This window comes from Neopelma chrysocephalum, unplaced genomic scaffold (assembly GCF_003984885.1).
Source record: "Neopelma chrysocephalum unplaced genomic scaffold, ASM398488v2 Primary Assembly neopelma1_147, whole genome shotgun sequence".
Classification (NCBI taxonomy): domain Eukaryota; kingdom Metazoa; phylum Chordata; class Aves; order Passeriformes; family Pipridae; genus Neopelma; species Neopelma chrysocephalum.
This window is the reverse complement of record NW_020897809.1, coordinates 3,159,649-3,179,974: the sequence shown is the minus strand read 5'-3', so window position 1 is coordinate 3,179,974 and position 20,326 is coordinate 3,159,649. Positions and strand designations below refer to the sequence as shown.

Below are 20,326 nucleotides of genomic sequence, written 5' to 3'. Positions count from 1 at the left end.
TCCCACACCTGGCAAAGGACCCGAGCTGCTCACCCCCCTCTCTGCCTTGACACGGCCTTACCCAGCTGCCCGCGGCCCCTCGGTCCCACCGGCCAGCCCCCCTCACCCTCTCCCCCCCGGGGCTCGCCTCCACTGCCTGCGGCTCTGTGCAGCATCCACCCAGCACTCCTCGGCTCCAGGGCTGCCTGGCTGGTGATCGACGGCTCACTGCCGGAGGCAGGGAAGAGTCTCTGCTGGGAGAGAGACTTCTTTACCCTCCAAATCAGCCTGTTTCAGCATTTCTGCAAGGCTGGAGCATCTCCCCTGTGAGAGCTGGGCATTGGAAGGTGTCCAAGTGCCCAGGACAGCACGAGCTGCCTGGACAAGGGATAACCATGCTGGATGCAGCCGCAGGTCCCAGGCCCTGGGGTCCCAGCCCCCATCTGGTTTTGGTTTCTTCCAACAGCAACAGAGTCCCCCCACTCCAACCCCCAAGGCTGCAAACTGTGTCCATGTTGCTGCAGATGGCAAGTCAATTAAAACCATCTTTTTTCACTCCCCAGCAGGGAAACCTGGACAGTGTAGTCCCCAAGCCAGAACCAGGCTCTTGGTCAAAATAGCCGAGGGATGAGGGACACATCTTTTTTTCCCTCACCCATCCTGATACTGTGGGGCTGTGCAGAGAGGTTGGCCAGGGTGACATGGCCACTTGTCCAGGGCCACAGGGACTCTGTGCCATGGGGCAGGAGGGGGTGCTGGCACCATTTGGAGTAGGGTGCCAGCACTTCCCCAGGGAAGGATCTGCCTTTTTACCTTTTCACCCTCTCCCTCAGCTGCTCTCTTCCTGTCCTTGGAGCATCCCCCCAGCAAACAGGTGGGCTGCAGGAGGACCACAGCAGTACCCATGATGTGCTGGCAGGATGCCACACTGTGGGCCTGCCCATCCTCCTATCACAGCCCCACGGCTGAGGCCAGAGCCAGATGGACATTTGGGTAAAATAGGGAAAGCTATTCCAGGGCAATTTCAAAGTAGTTCAGACACATCTAGTAGCTCAGGAGAGAATGGACCACCATGAAGGGGAAGGGGAAGCAGCCGTGTTAAATCCCTCATGGCAGGTGGGGAAAGGCGCTGGAGGGGAGCATGAGCACATGTGTGCACAGGTGCATAAACACACACATGTATGCCTGTGCCTCCCACCTCAGGCTCTCCCATGGCAGCAAATACCACCTCCTGTTCCAGATCATCTTTTGGCACCAGAATACAAACCCCATGGAGCTGTGGGTGCCTGGCTTTGGCTGGCACTCGGCACATGGACAGCCAAGGTGGTCCTGGGTCACGGCTCTCTCCATGCCTGTCCTGCTGGGCACAGGAGGCTTTTTGGCAGAGGGGAAACACAGGAGAGCCAACCCAAATTGCATCAAGCCCTGAGGCCCAGCCAAGCCCCTGTGAGCACCCCAAGCACACGTTGCTGCAGTGAGGGCTCCAGACTGGTCCCCTGCACCCCGGGTCTCTGGCAGCCCCGACCAGCAGTGCAGGGATGTTTTCCTGCCTGCCAGCAGCATTTCAGTGATTGTGCAAGAGAGCAAGGCAAGCCTGGGGCTGGCCATGCAGAGTGCTGAGCTCTGCCATGGGTTGGTAACTCCAGCGATTAAGGAGTGCTCAGGAGAGAAGCTGTTCACACTAACAATTTGGCCAGTTTCCCCGCCTCAATTAGCACGCAGGAGCTCACAGTGCTCCCAAGGCCTCCTGGAAAGCCAGGGCATATCAGGCTCAGGAGTTTTATTATTAATAATACTGAAAGCCAGCCAGAAAAATCCCAAACCTTAAAACCACACCAACAGGGACCTTGGATTCTGCATATTGTAGTTGCAGTCCTGCTGGAGCCGAGGCCCTGGAAGACACTCTGCAGCTGCCCCGTGCCTGGAAGGAGCCCCAGGCTGCAATTCTGCTCTCATGTGCCTATTGCCCCCTGCAAAGGGCACAGGGTTCCTTTGGGTGTCCCTAGCTAGAGTCTGGGGTCTCAGCCTGCTCTGGAGCTTGGTGCCTTTACTCTCCCATTGTCAGCCACAGAGGAGAGACTTTGTGGCTGCTCAGCAATAGGGAAACTGAGGCACAGGAATGCAATGCAGCTCTACCCAGCCAGGGACTGCTCTGTATCTCCTCCTGCCACTGCCCGGCTGCAAAAGCCTTTCTCCAGCACACTGTGTCCCTCTGCATTCCTAGTGGGACCAGCTTCAGACCCCTGGCATTTCGGCCATGGCACCCTGCATCAGGATCAGGCTTGGCTGCTCAGCCCCAGTGGGAGGCTGTGCCTGAGGGAGCTCCCCTCTGCTCTGGAGAGGATCCTGTCTCCTCACTGCACACTTCTGGGGCTGGCTTCTCCTCCCACCCCCAGAGGTTGGTCCCCAGGGAGGCAGGGACACCACGTCCCTCTGAAGGCAGTGGGCCATGGCACATTCAGTCACGAACAGCCGCGCTGCGCTGCCTAAATTGGAGGTGCGGGTGCTGGCAGGCGGCAGTGTCTCCATGCCCTGCTCCAGTGCCTGGCATGGGCTCGGGAGCATGCTTGGGAGTAGAGGAGTTGCATATCCCCACAGCTTCTCCTGTTCCCTGGGTGCCCAGCAGCAACACCTTCCCCCAGGAACGGGGCGTTAAACCATCCACCAAGTGGGGTTGGCTGCGAGCCCAGGACCCCATTAAAGCCTTGCCCCAGGCAGGGGCCCTGCTTTGGGCACCCTGTTCTAGCAGTTATCCCCAGAGCAGGGAGTGGGGTCCCTGTGTCCCCATGGCACACTCCTGGCTCCCCACTGCAACTGTTCTGCTGGAGATACTGGCTGGGGCTGGCTCAGCTTCTGGCCCTGGGGCAGCACTTTGCTGCAGCAAAGAGGGAGAGCCTGGCAGGAGCCAGACAGAGCCAGGACAAAGCTGTGCTATATCCGCTGCAGGCCCTCTCCTCCCTGTGCCCAGGGTATCACCCCTCATCAGGATGACATGCTGGGAAGGGGATCGATGGGCTGGCAAGAAGCTGAGCTACACAAATGCACTTTATCGACCCACAGAGCCCACCTGCTGGGAAACAGACTGCCCCATTTACAGCCCAGAGCAGCTAAGCACTTCATCGCTTTGCCAGCCGGGACACAGAGATGGGAGAGCTGCCACAGCCATCCCCACTGCAGTGCACCAGGCCTGCCTTCCCTCACATGATCCTGGGGGGAAGCTGAGGCAGGGAGCTGGCACTTTGGTTTAAAGCCACGCGGCTTCCTCTGCAGAGCAGAAGGGGGGATGTTGAACGCTGGGACGCAGCCCAGCTGCAATCCCCTGCCCTGGAGCCTCGGCGATGCTTGGCTGCCCTGGACGGAGGGAACGTGCCACGACAGGGCTGTCACAGCCTGGCTGTCACAGCCGGGCCACGCCTGCCACCTGGTGGCACAGCCCGGGCACTCGGACAGGGACCACAACCCCTCGGGTCCCGGTCCTGAGGCAAGGGTGGAGGGATTCCCCACTTCGGATCACCCCAAGACACCCGTCAAAGATCAGGCAGCAACCTGACCGTGCCACAGGGTGCAGAGGCAGCTGCAGCAGCCAGCAAACCGGGATTCCCCCCATCCCCAACAGCAGCCCCGGGGAGCTGGGCTCAACATACAGAAAGGCCTTGCACCAAGAGCAAGTGGTGAAGCTGCTCCTGCTTCATCCTAACCTGTTCCTATGCCCATACGGACAGTAGGAAAGACCACTCCCAGCTTCTGTGGGGAGGTTGAGCATGACCCACAGCCAACAGCATCTGGGCTGAGCCTTGCCCTGCTTATCTTGGTTCTTGGGAAGAGGACAGGAGGACGGACAAGGCAGGCACAACACAGGCAGAGGAACAGGAAGGCAGTAACTGAACAGCTGCAGGACACCTCAGGAAGGACGAGGTTCACTGTCACCCAGCCTGCAGCAGCTCCCCATGCTGTGTCCAGGGAGGCCAGAGGAAGCTGAGGTGGAGCGCAGGAACCTCCCCACAGGTGACACACATTCTGGCCCCCCACCGGGCCAGCAGGGGCTCCTGGGCAGGACCCACAAGCTGCAGACACTGCTGCTGGTTCTCTCCTGCTCCTACAGCTCTGACAGGAAGGGCTACACAGAGATCTGACACTCCACCAGCCACCATCCATGCTGGAGCTGTGAGAAAGACACTGGTAACAAGGCACAGTGCAGGGATAAAAGGAGGGAGGCGAGCAGAGTGCCGCGTGGAGCAGACTCCAGGATGAAGTCTCGTCAAGGAAAAAGTAGAATGACAGAAAGGACAAGCAGCATTGGCAACTTAATTCTTCATTCACCCACCAACAAACAGAAATAGGATAATTTCTGGATGTATTTCTTTTGGAAATGAGCCAAACTGGCAACTAGAATCAAAGTCTTCAAAAAGTCTATACAAAGATGTATCATACAAAATGTACAGGAAAATTTTCCAAAAAAACCCAGACAGACAATACAACAAAAGGAGAGCAGAGACTGTTTGAAACCACAGCTAACAGGTCCTGCTGCTGCTCCAGAGGGCAGGAGCAGCGGCTGGACAACACACTAAAACACAGAATACATTACACTATATACACAACCGTACAAAGATCAGTGTCCCCCTTGGTCTAACGAGGAGCTCTCCAGCATGAAGTTGGGTCAGTTCAAACAATCTGCTCATGGAAGTGTTACATGCCGAGCAGGGAACAACGTCCAAGGGAATGAAATGGTCAGCTCTAAACCAAAACCAGAATATAGCCAGGTCACCAAGGCTACAGAGATTAACAGTCAGTTCTTGCTAGCAAGGAAGTGCTTCGCAGGCCAGAGGCGTTACTCCATCTCCGTGAAGCGGGCAAACATGGCTTTCCGCACGGCATCTTTGTACGAATCCGCAGTGGAGACGCCGTAGGAACTGCCCTTGGCTCCCAAGCCAGCTCCTCTCATTCGTACTTGGGCCTGCAGGGGAAGAGAGACACGCTTCAGCTCTGCAGTGAGTGGCCACACCACCACGAGTGCACTGCCAAAAAACTCATCAGTTCAGCCAATGTTCCTAAGTTCCCGTGTGGATCCCCACAGCCATAAATACAGACACAGGAGACCAGAGTACACACAGCACCTCATGTTCACTGCCTTCACGCTACTCTGACCCCACCCCAACAGGAGCAGGAATGAAACTGCACAGAACAGTTCCTAACAGCTATGGAAATTCTTAACAGTGTATGCATGGCCAGGAAAGGCAACAACAGGACGAAGCCCATTCTGGGGTACCACTGCCACAGACCCTCAGGAGTGGAGTGCCAAAGGAAGAAAGCACAGCCCTGCCTCTGCTTTAGCACCTGATGGGACAAACGGGCGCAAGAGCCAATGTGAACAGCGGCAGCTTTACTGTGAATGGCAGAGTTTATTCCTCCAGAGATCTTGAGCAGCAAGTGCTTCTGGTTAAAAAGAAAGAAAAGCACCAAACCTCCTCAAGGAGACATTCTTCTTTACTCACCTCAATGGGTGCTGTGATGCCCTGACATTTCCTTCCCAAGCCTGAACCTTCCCTCCAGCCCATGGCCTGCAGCATCTTGTTGCCAATATTACTGTTGTCGAGGCCATCTTTGGTGGGCTGCTCGTAATTCCTGCAGGAAGAAGAGATGAGTAAACCCAACTGCTCGTCGTGCACTGAAGCCATGGCTGAGCAGCTTTGGATACGTACACTGTGCCAGCGTCATAGACCTTCTTGCGCTTGGGCTCCGGGGGCTCTGGGATGCCGTACTTCTCCCGCCTCTCAGCCGCTCTGTCTCTGTATTTCATCTGCATAAAGCAAACACAGTTACCATGGATTCCAAGACACTTCTGTTCATCTTTGAGCTATGGGAGTCAGCTAAATGCCTGCTCCTGCAGAAAGCTATATACTGTAGCCCACTAAAACTAAAACCACAGGCAGCAGGACCCCAGACCCAAGTCCCTGGAGCACATCTGAAGCTGCACTGAGGTAGGAAGAGGCTTGAAAGTTTCTGGTCCCAGTTTGGCAGCCCTGAGCTGGAGGTGGAGTGACCCTTCCCTGCTAAGCAGTAGCTGTGGTTTATGGGACACTTTTTTCCATGTACCAGGGCAGCTCTGAACCTTGACCGGAGAAGGGGTTGGCTTACAAGGATTATTTCGAGTGACGTGTGTTAGGATAAGGAGAGCTCAACAGATCACCTATGCAGGTTTTCCATTAGCTACTCATCTGCTCATCTCAACACTGACCTCTCTCTCACGCAGCTCCAAGGCTTCAAGTTCCTGCTCAGAAAGCTTTGATCTTCTATAGATATCCATGTTTTGCTGAAACAAGAAGAGATTCACTTTAACAACATGAAGTGCACAACAGCTCTTTTAAAGTAAAGTAGCTGAATTTTGGGAGAGCGACAATCCACTTGCACCTATTTTAAATAGTTTTCCAAGCATCAATTTGCATCATGCCTTTGGTTTACACACTGAATTACGGCAACCAAGTACTTTCCTGACCACATAGTGCAAATACCTTGTGCAAGTCAGATAGCTGCTGATGCCTAATCAGAGCATCTTTGTTTGGGAACTGCCTTCTACACAACAGACAAGCCATCTTCTTCCAGTCAGTCAGCTTCTCTTCCTCATTCTCCATTCTTTCCAGTAAGTCCTCATCGTTATCGCTGTCACCGCTGTAGGCAGCCACGAGGCCACGCTGGAAAGGAAGGACAGCATTAAGGGCAGTGCCAACAGTGTCGCCACAGTTCAGAGAGCCCAGAGAGGGAAGACAGAGGCAGATGGGTGTTTATCACAGGAGGAGTATTGCTCTCCCATTGCTAAGGATGAAATCACAGAACAGGTAAGTTTGGAAGAGACCACTGGAGGCCATCTAGAACGACCTCCCTGCTCAAGCAGGGTCCCCCAGCACATACTGCTCAGGACTGTGTTCTGACAACCTTTAAGTATCCCCAGGGAAAGAGACTCCACAACCTCTCTACAAAACCTGTTCCAGTGTTCAGTCACCCTCACAGTGATAGTTCTTGTGTTCTCCTGGGGCAGATTCCAAAGGGCTGGCCTTGGCAGTGAAGACTGAAGCAAAGGTGGTGTTCAGTATTTCAGACTTCCCTGCCACCTCTGTTGCAAGGGTCCGTGTCCTATTCAGTAACGGCCCACATTTTTACAGTACTGCAGCTCAAAAGAACCACATGCTACATGGCTGTTAGACTTATTTCCCACTAGCCAAACAATACTTTTAAGTACACCATATTTAGAAACCTCAAAGCCTCAACTGAGCTCTTGAGGTTAGAAGGAATCACAGCCTTTCTCAGTGTATCTCAGTCATCACCCTATTGCACTCGCACCGTTATCACTGCAACCACCACTTTTTACAGGTGTTATCATGGACATGTAGGCTGGACAGCAAGTATCTGCTAGAGCTCCTCTCCAGTGCTTTACCAGTAACCTTTGGTAATACCTCTGCCAGGTATCACACTCACCTTCAGCGGATTTTCATCATCCCCGTTTTTCAACACCTCTGGCAAGATCTGCTGTCGCTCAGACAGAGCTCCCTGGATGAGACAAGACCATCATGAGAACTGAGCTCTGCCATAGCACCCCCCTGCCACACACCACTGCCAGCACCTTCACCTTTTTCTCAAAGAGGGCAAAGCCTGCATCTGCAGCTGCTGACTCCTTCCGCTCCTCCTCCCTGGTACTCAGCGGCTGGAAGCTGTTCTTGAAGTTCTCTTTCTGCTTGTTCAAACTCTTTGCCCAGCGCTCCATGTCTTTAGCAATCTGAAATGCCGAGTGGTTTGCTCACACAGCTTCCCTCACAGCTATCAATCTCTTATGACACGCATTCAATCTCACATGCAGTTTCAGAAGAAGTCAACCCACTACCTTTTATTTTTAAATCCCAGCACACTGGATGTAGTGCAGCTGTTTCCCTGTATATAGTGTTCAAAGATACCGCAGTTTGCTGCTTTTACTGTACAAACCCCTCTTATCAAGCTAATCCTCTAAGTGACGGCTCAGTTATACTCCCACTGGTCCTGGCAGGATTCCATAAGCACTCCTCCTATGCAGAGCTTATTTCTGCACTGAAGCCTTGCCAACTCCACCTCTCCTCAGCCCCCTACAATGCCTGCAAATTGCAGGCATGCACCCCCACTTAATAACCTAGGATTTCCTTTGCCATGAAAAAGGAGAACTATTATCACATTCCACAGAACGCTTCAACCCCGTTGTGATCCCATTCTGTCGTTTACCTGTTGAGCTGTTTTACTTTTAGGCTTCTCTTTCTTCTCCTTCACTTCTTTGGTGGTGGTTGTGGTAGCTGTCTGTTGGTACGTGACACCTTCTGCAGCAGGCATGTATGTCTCCTTCTCGCCATCCCAGTACAGGTACTGCTGGGTTAAGGCATTGTAGTAATACTGCCAGAGGGAAGGAGAGGTAGCCAGTTAAAACAACTCACATGAGCTTGGTGTCCACGGGAGAACCCAAGCAAGCTGATTCAGACTACTGCATCACACGGGAAGGCGTTTTGTAGAGTCCAAACAAGTTCTGCAGACTCCAGAGAGGAGTCAAAAGACAGGAAGTGGCTGAAGCCTCTGTCCCCAAACACAGGCGGTGCTGCCCAACAGCACTACGGAGAACCTTTTGCTTCTCCCAAGAGACGACCCACCAGAGCCCAGAGCTGGGTGCACTTTGCTGGGCACTCCGCAACGACATAGCTCAGTTACAGTGGCTGTGACAAGTGCTAATCCTATATGGGCCAAATTTGGAGGAAAATTAAGGAAAGGAAAGAGAAATGAAGGGCTATACCAGAGGGAAGTCAAGTCCCAGCTCTACACACACTGCTGAGTTATCTGCAACATTTGGTATGTTGTGCACTTCAAATGTCACTCATATGATGAGAAATAGGAAACTAATGGACCTTAACAGTTAAGACATGTGGGAAGAACTTGTGTTTACCTGGGAATTAGGATCATAGTAGAGCCCTGTTATAGGATCATAATAATATCCTGAAGATTCATCATATTGGTAGGTGGAAGTGTCAGGGACAGCTGTAAAAAAATTAAAGTGTGGGACATGGTCGTTCCAGACGAATTCAGACAGGTATCTTTCTACATTTCAGGTAAAATTCGGAGATTATTTAGCAGCCACGATGGCAGACACGTCTGTAAAGGGCTCTTAAACAACCGTGCAGCAAACGCGTTCCAGGGGCAGCTTCACCATGACACACGGTGACACAGCACTCGGCCAGAGCCGAGTCCCTCTCTTGCTACACAGTGACAGAAACCTGTCCCCACGAGCAGCTCCCAAGCACTTACCGTACTTGGTTCCAGGTACTACGCCAGTCGGGGGAGCCGCCTGTGCCTGCGCGCTAGTGGTAGGTGGTGCTGATTGTGTCTGAAAAAAACCCCCAAGCCAGCAACCTTCATTAGAAAATCTGTCACCAAGGCGCAAGAAAACAAGGACAGCGAGCCAAGGCGTGAGCAGCCCACCCCACGCTACAACAGCCAACTCCTCCTCACCAGCACACCTGGCGCTCACCTTCAGCAAAGAGCAAAACGATCACAGAAAAGAAACGGCAGGTGACTTACGAACCCAAGCACTGTGACTAACCCATGGACACTCAGCCGCTTTCTGTACCACCCACTTTAAAAAGCAAAGGCTACAGCTGCGCCTATATCCCACATAACCCTGGCTTTGACAGCAAGGACTCATCAGTGCTGTAATTACCGGAGAGTCAGGTGAGTTTGTCTGCTGATTATACAGCTGAGGACTCTGGGACACAACTGCAGCTGTGGTGGTAGTGACCGGAGCTCCTGCCAACAGAGAGCAGTAATGCGTAAGCCCGCTAATTTGTAAAACAAGACTGCATCCTAGGGCTAAAATTACTTTGTTTATAGTTTCAGCTCCTAATTCCAGCTCCAGCAGCCAAACAAGGCAATAAGCATTCAAAAGGAGACAGATACACAGTGAGTATTTTCTACACAGACAAGGAATAGTTTCCTTTTCAGGAGGGAATATTCTGTTCCCAAAGTCAGCAATTCCTGGCCTCTGACAACGCTAGTGCTGAACACTTGCTAGAGCTGCTCACATTGTTCTCATGAGTTCAGGGCCTTTGTCAACAGTTTGAAACAGAGGTTTCTCTCTCATCCTGCACAAGCGGTTGCACTTCAACAAATCTGTTACAGTTCTCTATCAACACAACCTCAGACACCTTGAAAGCAAAATAAGCCAAGTCTCCTTTTACACAGCAAAATAACATAAAGGCTGAGGCAAAATACTATTACTATTTCAAAATTAGCATTACAAACAATTACATATCAGCACTACCTGATATGGTGGCTGTGTCTGTGTCCAACACTCCTTGATTTTGGTAGTACTGCTGATAATCCTGGGAATACTAAAAAGGGAAATGAATGACAACACAAGGTGAGTGGATACCCAAATTACAACCACCTACTGGTTACAGCACAACCTCCACTACTAACCTGAGCATACTGTGAGTAGCCATCCTGTCCTGACTGGAGGTAGCTGTAGTCAAGGGTGCTGCCCTCTCCAGTCTGTGGCTGAAATTCAAGCAAGGTGATTTTTGTCAGGAACAGGTAAGTTACTGCATTTAAGAATTTCAACACTGCTTAGGCTCCAAACTGACTGTCAGAGCAGATGTGTCATAGCCAGATCTGCCACTGGTCAATTCAATCAGGCAAGTGGCCAGCAGGGAAATTATGTGGTCTATGAGCAACAGTCTCCAAGTCATACCTGAGTGGACGACCACTGAGCTGCAGCAATGGCTGTACTTGCCACAGAGAAGGCGCTGACTCTGTTACCGTCTGGGAGAAGCAGATCCCTGCAATCACAAAAATCAGCCATCTCAGTAAATGCTGTTTTTGTTCTGAAGTGTCTCCCTTTGCAAGGAGGTCGAGTCTGCCCTTACACGTGGATTTCTTGGCAGTTATAAAACATTTTGAATGTAATGAATGAGTCAAAGCACTGCTTGGCAAGTAAAGGAACTTCAGGTTCATTGTTGTACAGTCAGTAACAAGTCAGTAGGTTTCCAAGGAAACAAGTGTGCTATCCACACAAGCAGTTACCCTGTTATCTTCAGAGGACTGGAAAAAGGGGAGGTGGGAAACACTGCTTTCATTCTCCTCATACACAGTGAAAAGCAGGATGCATGCAACACAAGACACATAAGGGAAACAAAACTCTGGAGTTAGAATAATTTAGAATAATCTTAATAAAAGCCTGGGTGACAACAATAAAACTCCAGTATAAATGGGAGGGGGAAGTGTGAATAAAAAACCAAAAACCATAATTGACTGCTATTGCAACTCACTTTCTGGCACTCTTTGCAAAGTCAACACCAATTGTTTTGCCGTCAATTTTTAACGGTGGCTGAAGACTTTGTAAAATCTGCAGCAGTTGAGAAGCATCCTACAATAAGAAATACTCATTATTATGAAAGGCAGGTTACTGAGGGGGATTCAGAAGTTCCCAAAGCTCCACCTTTTCATATGCAGCTGCTGAAAAGAGCTAAAGGCATAAGAACACCTCCATCTCTTCATGCTATACATGTGCACAGTGCAACCGATCATATACTGAGCTTTTCCATGGGTCGTTGAGTACGAAAAACATTCCAAAATCTTAGCTTTATAAAGCCCCAAATTACTCCAAACGGGAGGCCAGCAAAAACTGAGATCAGGCACCCATTTAAGTCCAACAACCTGCTCCACTCTGACTGAAGCAGATCCAAACAGATTATACTGCTGATCGAGTTTGGTATATAGACTCATTATTTAGGTTGGAAAGGACCTTGAAGATCATCGAGTCCAACTGTTAATCCAGCACTGCCAAGTCCACCACTAAACCACATCCCTCAGTGCCACATGTACCTCTAGGAACAGAGATTCCAGCACTCTTCAGGGACCCCATGCCAGTACCTAACCTCTCTGAAAGTTAAGAGGTTTTCCTTGTACCTCACTGCAATTTCCCATGTTTCAATTTATGACTGTTCCCCATTGTCCTATCTGTGTATACTCGACAATATATGTCTGCTGTCCCTACACCCTCCCACTGGATGCTGCAGAGAAGAGCAACATCTGCCTCCTCCTCTTTTCTCAAGGTGGAAGAAGCCTAATTCCATGCACCTTCTCCCACATGATATGCCCCAGATCTTAATGTTTGTGAACAAAAAATCCCACACCACCTTCTTTCAAACTGCAGCTACTGATGAACAGCTCTGACACACTGAACATCCACTAACCCTCAGGGATCTAGAGCAGTCCTTCAGACAGCTCAAGGCCTTTAAATGCTGCAGCCAGAAAAGCAGGTTAACCTGCTGTTTCTCTTGAGCACATGAGTAAGGCCCTCACCATGGCAGATGACAGCTGCACAAATGCAAAGCCTCTGTTCTGCTGGGTCTGCTTGTCTTTGATAAGACGAATATTGTTGACGGCCAGAGATGCGTACGGAGACAAGGCAGTCATGATGGATTCCACTACCGTGTGAGGAGCAATGTTTCGGAGAATGATGGCTGGGGAGAAGAGGTACAACGTCAGTGCACACACTAAGGTTCTGCAGAGTATTTCATGTCCTTCAGCGGGCAGGCTGAGGTACGGGAAGGACTTTTAGTACATTTCACATTCTACAATACATTTTACATTCCCATGTATACATTTCATATTCTACAATAAGTCAAAGATAACTTACTATCACAATAATAATCCACAGACTGAACGGCTTCTGCTGCTCCAGGTGGTACCTCCTGTTCTGAATCTTCATAAGAAGAGAAAATATTTTAGTCAGGACATGGTTCATTCAGTCAAGCTCGGAATTTCACAACCCAGTCTAGGACCTACAATAAACTTTGCTTCCTACACGGGTCAGAATTTCCCACAACATCGAACACAATAAAGAGATCAAGGTAACGTACCAAATTTGTCCGCTCCACAGCGGAAGCATTTTAGTCTCCTTCTGAAGTTGTAGAGGCAGCACTATGATGAACAAGAGAAGACTAGTAAGAACTTGGATAATTTGTAATAATGCTGCAGTTGCTGTAAAATAACAAAACTCAGGCATTCACACAAAATAACACAACAAAGCTAAACCCACCACATTAATCCAGAACATCAAAAGCCACCCTTATCTGTACCACAGCTGCTTTTCAGAACATCCCAGCTACTTTTTCCTTAGTCATCCCAAATGAGTTAGTTATTTTAACCATGTGGTCTTTAACTTACAATCCCAGGCACAGTAACTACTTTAAAAAGCACAATGGAACACAGGCTGGGGAGTAAGTTTACTTTACGGGCAAAAGGTGTAGTTAAAGGCTGACAGAACAGCCCAGTCTTCATCTTACTAAATCATCTCACCTTTGAGAGGTTAAACGAGCAGTGCACAGCAGGTTGTAGCAGAACAGCAGCTTTTTGACACTAGATTAGTCATCATCTAATGAGTTCATACTCAGTATCAAGTACAGCTCATGCCCATCTGTGTGTCTCTAGGGGCAACACAGCTGTCACTCTGTCTCCATGGCCATCACAGCTATGAATCTTTTTCCTTCCCTCATCTTGCTATGCCTACCATGTCCTATGGACAGTAGGAGGGCATCTGCATCATGTGTCACTTTGTTCAAACCACTGAGCTAGTGGAGAGCACTGAGTCAAGACAAACTTCCTCCAACAAAAACATGGGTTGTACCTTGTTGCAAAGCCAGTCCTCAAATTTAGGTCTGGGGTTGCTGTAGTGCATTGCGATCTGCTTCCCTTGAATCACCAGCTTTTTCTGCAAAAAAAGTGGTTTCAATTATTCCTGTATCGAGACACACATGTTCATTTTCCCATGGCAGAGCACCCTTCGGAGGAATCAGTGCTCCTGAATTAAATGGACAACATATGGGGAGGATGTGGAGGACAACCACGGCCACCTACACCCTGCCCATCCAATCCTGCAGAGAGGAGGACGAGGGCAGTAAGAGAATGGGATGTGGAGCAAAGATAAACGGAATCAGGGAGCGTTGAAAAAGCTGCCAAACACTAAACGCTGACATGGAACCAGGAAGTGTCTCGAAGGAGACAAAGTCCTAATCTGTTGCGTTCAGGATTAACACGTTTTTAGGAGTCTCTTTGCCCCCACATTTCTATTCACTGCTGGTATAGCACTGAGCGACTTTTTAAACATGTCCTTAGGTGACTGCTTCACTTCATCCCCTACTCCAAATACCCCAAACCTTTTAACCACCATATTTGGATTACTTTTCCAAGCACACTTCAGAAGTGTCCCTTTGAAAATACAGTAATTCCTCCCAAAGGGACCCTGCTTAGACTTCTTGAAGGCTGGATTACAAGTGGCATCAACTGAAACATAACTCAAGTGGTTTCATTTGACTAATGCATCGGTTCAATTGGAAGCCTGCACGAGAGGTTTGTGTTCTTCATTCAGGCAGGAGCTCTCCAAAATGAGTAACTAGACTGCATGCGAAGCTTCTCCAGGGGTAGGAAAAGTTCATAATGCTTTCAGCATGTCCTCTCACTCTGACTTCAGAGGAGTTAGGAATTTACAGCTATTTAAGAAGCCTTGACTCTCAGTCTCACGCTTTGCCAAGCATGGGTATGCAGAATGCCCTTTCAAAATATGGCCATCAACATATTTTGGTCAAACAGGTGGAAGCATGTCTGAGGAAGTGCGTGTTAAAGGCCAAACCCCAGACATTGCAACAGAAAAACCATTTTTTTTGCAGGTTGGTTTACTGCAGAGGTACCACAGAGTGTCAGGACCAGTGGCTTTTCTGACAACAGGGTCTGACAGATCTAGCATGTAGCATGAATAAGGCTCTCACATTCTGCACAACTAAATAGGGCAAAGCCATTGCTCCTACCGGCAGGAGGGAGGGTTGGAGGGCCCAGCACTCACTGGATGTGCACACATAGAAACAAGGCTGCTGGCATAGTTGCAATACATCATTCTGTCATGTAAGTCAGCAACCCGGCTGCTGGGGACAGGCTACGTTTTCCCTACTACTGGGGTGGCTGGTTACCGGAGTGAATTTGAATATATTTCAATAAGTTACGGATCAGTACAGCTTTGTATACATTAAAATAATCTCATTTCTGAAAATACGCTCAGCATTAATTTCTTGATGTAAGTCTTTCCACTGCATCCACCAGACATACTGAGCAGCATGTCAGGAAAACAGAATCTGAAGGCTGCTCTCTGGCTGGAACATCACCCATGGTGTGGGACTTGGGAAACATTATTCCAGCACGAGGCACAAAAGTTCCATCTGCTGGAACTGCCATGAATCCCATTACAGTGCCATTGCTTTATTATAACATAAACAGAGCAGAAAACTATTCATCATGCTGCCCCAGCACCTTTGCATCAAATACTCAGGTGCAAGAGAAAACACTGACTTGATACAGTTTGTTATTTTGAGAGTATTTTTAAGGTCTGTTGTTAAAACAGGTTATGAATACTCAAAAGCAGCAAAGGCAAGTGAAACTGCAGTACCACAGGAAAACCTCATGGGAAAACAAACCAGAGGACTCTTACTGCGTTTTGGCTCCTAATGAAGTCACACTAACTAAAAAGCCAAAATACAGAGAACAACAGGTGTGAGAACTCACTCTCTACCTAATTTAGTTGGATAAACATGTTTTTTTATCCAAGCGCCAGTTCTCCCTCTTTAAGTGGGGGAACAGCCACTTGTCTTTCAGGGTTAATATCTATGTAACACAGAGATCTGGTGCTTTCTCTGACAACAGAGAAGGAAACACCAAGTGGAAATAAGTTAGGATTTTCTAAGGGCTACTAGCCAAATCTTCACGAGCCAATTAAATCACAACCAAGCCATTTAAAAGAATGACACATTTTACCAGAGAGTGCTCAAAATGCTCAATTTTCTCACCTAATTTTACCTTATATTTTGTCCTACTGTTACAAATTTTAATATATACAAAGCTTTCAGTCTTTTAAATCACTGTTATGGAACAAACCACTCCTTCCACCTCTATTTTTTTCCTTTTTTTTTTTTTTTTTTTTTTAACTGTACAGACTTGTTCCATTTTCAGGAATATCTAGACTTGGTGAGTGAAGCAACCTGATTGGCTTCCATCCAGCTGGTAGCATCTTGAAAGTGATAAAACTCCACGAAGGCGAAACCACGGCTTACACCTAGAGACAGCATTCAGATATAGACGGGATACTTGTGTTAGTCAGTTCCTTTAAAACAGGCGAATCTCTCTCCAACTGCTTCATTACTTCATGACAAAGCAGCTTTACAAATGCGACGTCAACTGCTGGGATCTGCTCGTTATTTTGCCATGGCAAGGAACCAAGCTGCCTTAACTGGCTACATTTCACTCGATTCGAATCCACGTTTAAAGGTAACCATGCAACAGACTACATACTATTAAATGGGTTTACACTATTATTACTTACCAATACCTGTTAACAAAACCCCCTGTAGACAGACTTCTTTTAACATGTTGACCAGCTATCTATAAGTCTTCCAAAAAGCCACATTCCTTAGCCATGGCAAACCCTTTTTTTTTTGGTTTTTTTTTTTTTGGTAATGCATGTGCTTGCAGTTTGGGGACAATTCTGGATACTCTTTTGGGCTGGGGAAGAGGAAGGTGATGTCAAAAACTGGATTAAGAGCTCTCACCTGTCTTTCTCTTCATCAGCCTCACGTCTGCAGGCTGAGGACCTTCAAAGGACTCAATAAGCTCGCGAATCTGCATAAGATTTTGATCAAACAGGTAAATTTTTCACATCTTGGTAGACAGCTAGAAGTCACAAAAGCAACCTACAGTACATACAAGTGGTACACAAAACATCAACAGCCTCAGCGCTATCTCAGAGACAAAGAAAACCTTTATGGAGAACCCAACGGGACTGACGAGCACCAGAGAGCCCACACAGCCCTTTGCTACACTAAACTGTCATCCTCACTCAGGCCACAAAATCATCCAGAATCTGAATCCCTATGATGTTGTGTTCCAAGGTAATTTGTCCTAGATTTGGCTAATACTGTGCTTGACCCCAAGTTTTTAAAAGAAACATCCCTCTCTCCCTGCATATCTAAATATCCCTTGCTCCTGGCAATGAAATACAAGGAGCCTACATTGCAGGGCTCCATGGTGAATGTATTGCTAAGTCTCATGCTGAAGTTCTCATCCTCTAACAGATCCCCTCCAGTTTTTCAGGAGATAAAGTAGATTTGGGAAGAACGTGTCCTCAAAGAAAACGCTACAGAGACGTCAGTTCTTCAGCTGTAATAAAGCTGCTTAGGCTGCGGCACAGGCAACCTAAATTGCTGGGGGAGGCATGGAGGAAAAAGAAACACTAACCAATATTTTAATACCACAACAGAAGACAAAAGGTCTTTCAGCAGCTTTCACAGAATTCAAACTACATTACATACAACAGGGTTGCTCAGCAGAATCAAAACTGATCTTAAGCTACTCATTTTTATGCTGACTGTAATTAGTATCTTCATTGCAAGTAGCTTTTTCTCATGAAAAATATGTACATAACCAGAAATGTTGAAGTAATGTTAACTTAAGAAAACAACTAGCAGTTCCAAGATGCATTGCCTACACTCCCAAGATGAGTCCACAATTAAACATTCATATAAACTACGCTACAGTTAATTCACAACTGTAGAGCTACAATATCAATACCTCAGAAACAAAATGTGGTCTGAAACACTTGTGAAAATATTAGAGAAGTAAGTGGTGATTAAGACATTCCATATTAAGAGGGCAGCAAGTAATCAGTAAAAAAAAAAAAAAAAAAAATGCACCGCATAAACAGTGCAAAAGCATTCTCCGTGTTAGCAGTCAACACACAAACACCTCGGAGGCAGAGGAGCCACCTGCCTGAAAACAAACTGGCATAGCTCAGCTTTTACAGGGCTAACCCTCAAATAACAGTTGTGGGCGTACAGCTTGGTAACCAAAATAATCCAGCAAGGAAGGAAAAAAACCTAAAAAACTACAATCAAAAAGCCTAAAGCTTTAACATCTTTCTATTAAAGGAATTAGATAAGCAAGTACCAAGCTGACATATACTTGCTCTGTCAGCTCAGCAGCAGCCATTTTATGACTCCCACAGCTGTGCCTGCACAAAGCAGCTTTGTGCAGGGCTGTGCTTGGCTGAGGAGCTCGGTGTCTGTGTGCGACCCCATCAGGCACAACTTCTGACCTCAGTAAAGACCAGAAAAACTGAAGGAAGTGCCACCTTTGTGTCTCAGTCCCCCTCCCCTCTTGCTGAGGTGGGAAGAAGCAAACGCCTGCCTCTTCCCTCCAATAAAGAAAAGCAGAAGAGCACGTAGCTTAAAATCCACTCTTACAGAAAGCATTCAAACATGCATGAAAAAACAACTACTCGCGGATTGTTTCATTTGAAAGAAACTGGTTAACACTGAACTGACCTCTGTCACTCTAACAGTGACAGTTTAAACGCTTTCAGGACTCAAAATGGCAGCTCGGCAGCGCTGGAGAGGGGCCACCATGATGCAGCGTTCAACAAAATGGCAGCAGCCGCCGCTCCCGCATAGCCCTGCCCGGCTACTCACATCGTTCTCCGTAACCGTGATGGGAAGCCCACGCAACATGATGGTCTTGCTTTCTTTCTCATCGTTAATATCGTTCCTGTAGTCGTGCTCTCCATAATCGCCATCGGAATGGTATCCATCCTCTGACTTGTCGCTGTTCCTGCGCTCCCGCTCCCTCTGGAAGCCAGCGCCCAGGATTAGCCCCCGCGACTGCCCGCAGCGTGTGCCCGCAGTGCCACTGGCCCAGGACAGACACGGACACCGAGCCCCAGCCCGGGGCTGGTCCCCACGGCCTCGGGCATCGCCCCGGGTCGCACCCGGCCCCGGCCCCCCCCAGCCCCGCACCCCCCGCCGTGCCCCGCTCCAGGCTCCCCCCGGCCCGCTCACCTCGGGGCTATCGTAATCGCGGCTGTCGTAGTCTCTATCGTAGTCTCGGCTATCGCGACTGTCGTAGTCTCGGCAATCCCGGCTGTCGTAGTCCCGGCAATCGTAGTCTCGGCTGTCCCGGCTGTCGTAGTCGCGGCAATCGCGGCTGTCGTAGTCGCGGCAATCGCGGCTATCGCGACTGTCGTAGTCCCGGCAGACCCGGCTGTCTCGGCTGTCGTAGTCCCGGCTGTCGTAGTCGCGGCAGTCTCGGCTATCGCGGCTATCGTAGTCTCGGCTGTCGTAGTCCCGGCTGTCGTAGTCGCGATAGTCATCGTAGCGGTCGCCGCGGCGCTCCTCACTAGACCTCTTGTAGTCATCCCTGCGCCGGCTGCGGGACTCCCGCTCGTCGCGGTCCTCCCTCTCCACGATGGAGCCGTAGCGGCCGCTCCGCTCCGTCCTGCTGACCCTGCAGCACAACAGCGGGCCGAGCTCAGAGCGTGAAGCGCCCGCCGCGACCCCCGCCACTGTCTGCCTGCCTGCCTGCCTACCTGCCCGCCCTCCTCTCGTCTCCCCCTCGCCCTCCCGTCGCCGCTCACCTCTTGTCCGAGCCCATGCCGCCACCCAGGATCCGCAGGCAGCCTGCACAGCGCTGTCCGGCACCTCACACCGAGCACACTCGCGCAGCGCCTCTCGCTGCCTCACCACAAAATGGCGCCGAGAGGACCGCCCGTCTTCTACCCAGCGGCCACCGCGCGCCACGACTGGAAGCTTCCAGGCGGGCGCATGCGCAGGAGGCGGGGACGCCGCGAGGCACGCCGGGAGATGTAGTTCCGGGGGCGCAGACGCCATTAAAGGGTTCCCCGGCCCGGCCCCCCCACGCGAGACTGGGATGTTCAGAGCCCTGTCCAGCCTGGTCTTGGACACTGACAGGGATCGCAGCTGCTCTGGGAAACGTGTGCCAGTGCCTTACCACACTCATCATAAACATTTCTTTCTTATGTCCAATCTAACCCTGCCCTCTGTCACTTAAAAGCTGTTACCCCTTGTCCTGTCGCTCCACACCCCTGTCCAAAGTCCCTCTCCAGGTCTCCTGAAAGCCCCTTTAGGCACTGGAAGGGGCTCTAAGGTCTCCCTGGAGCCTTCTCTTCTCCAGACAGAACAAACCCAACTCCTCCAGCCCATCAATAATGAAAAAGCTGCCACGGGCTGCAGCCCTTTGAGGGGACACCATGAAACTAAATCACCCAGGGGAGCACACGGGGCTGTGCCTCCGCCTGCACTGCTTGGGCTGATGTGGCCAAGCCCAAGAGTTACAAAGCCAGCGAGGCTTTGGCCCCAGCAAGGTTGTCCTCTCCATGTTCCCAGCACGAGGCGCAGCTCTGCCTCCTGCCCATGACAGCGATCCCCGCTGCCTGCACAGCCACCCTGCCCACACC

At 49.8% G+C, this 20,326-nt stretch overlaps 1 protein-coding gene across 1 annotated transcript; it reads right to left on the bottom strand.

Annotated features, from left to right (window-relative positions):
• Positions 1-4,275: 4,275 nt before the first annotated feature.
• On the bottom strand, positions 4,276-19,634 carry RBM5 (RNA binding motif protein 5). Its single transcript, XM_027700386.1, has 24 exons — positions 19,487-19,634; positions 18,912-19,356; positions 18,546-18,701; positions 16,632-16,701; positions 16,065-16,138; positions 13,667-13,750; positions 12,900-12,960; positions 12,677-12,742; positions 12,340-12,500; positions 11,304-11,401; positions 10,727-10,814; positions 10,456-10,533; positions 10,298-10,367; positions 9,698-9,783; positions 9,286-9,364; positions 8,927-9,018; positions 8,221-8,385; positions 7,601-7,747; positions 7,450-7,521; positions 6,489-6,668; positions 6,215-6,289; positions 5,679-5,776; positions 5,472-5,601; positions 4,276-4,933 (listed from the first exon to the last, which is right to left on the bottom strand). The coding sequence occupies exons 1-24, from the start codon at positions 19,501-19,503 to the stop codon at positions 4,808-4,810; spliced, it is 2,718 nt and encodes a 905-aa protein (XP_027556187.1). The 5' UTR covers positions 19,504-19,634; the 3' UTR covers positions 4,276-4,807.
• Positions 19,635-20,326: the final 692 nt, after the last annotated feature.

Coding starts and splice junctions, on each gene's coding strand:
- RBM5 (XM_027700386.1), bottom strand. Junction 11,402..12,339: donor TGCAGCTGTCATCTGCCATG/GTGAGGGCCTTA, acceptor TTCTTATTGTAG/GATGCTTCTCAACTGCTGCA. Junction 7,522..7,600: donor TTGCCCTCTTTGAGAAAAAG/GTGAAGGTGCTG, acceptor TGTCTCATCCAG/GGAGCTCTGTCTGAGCGACA.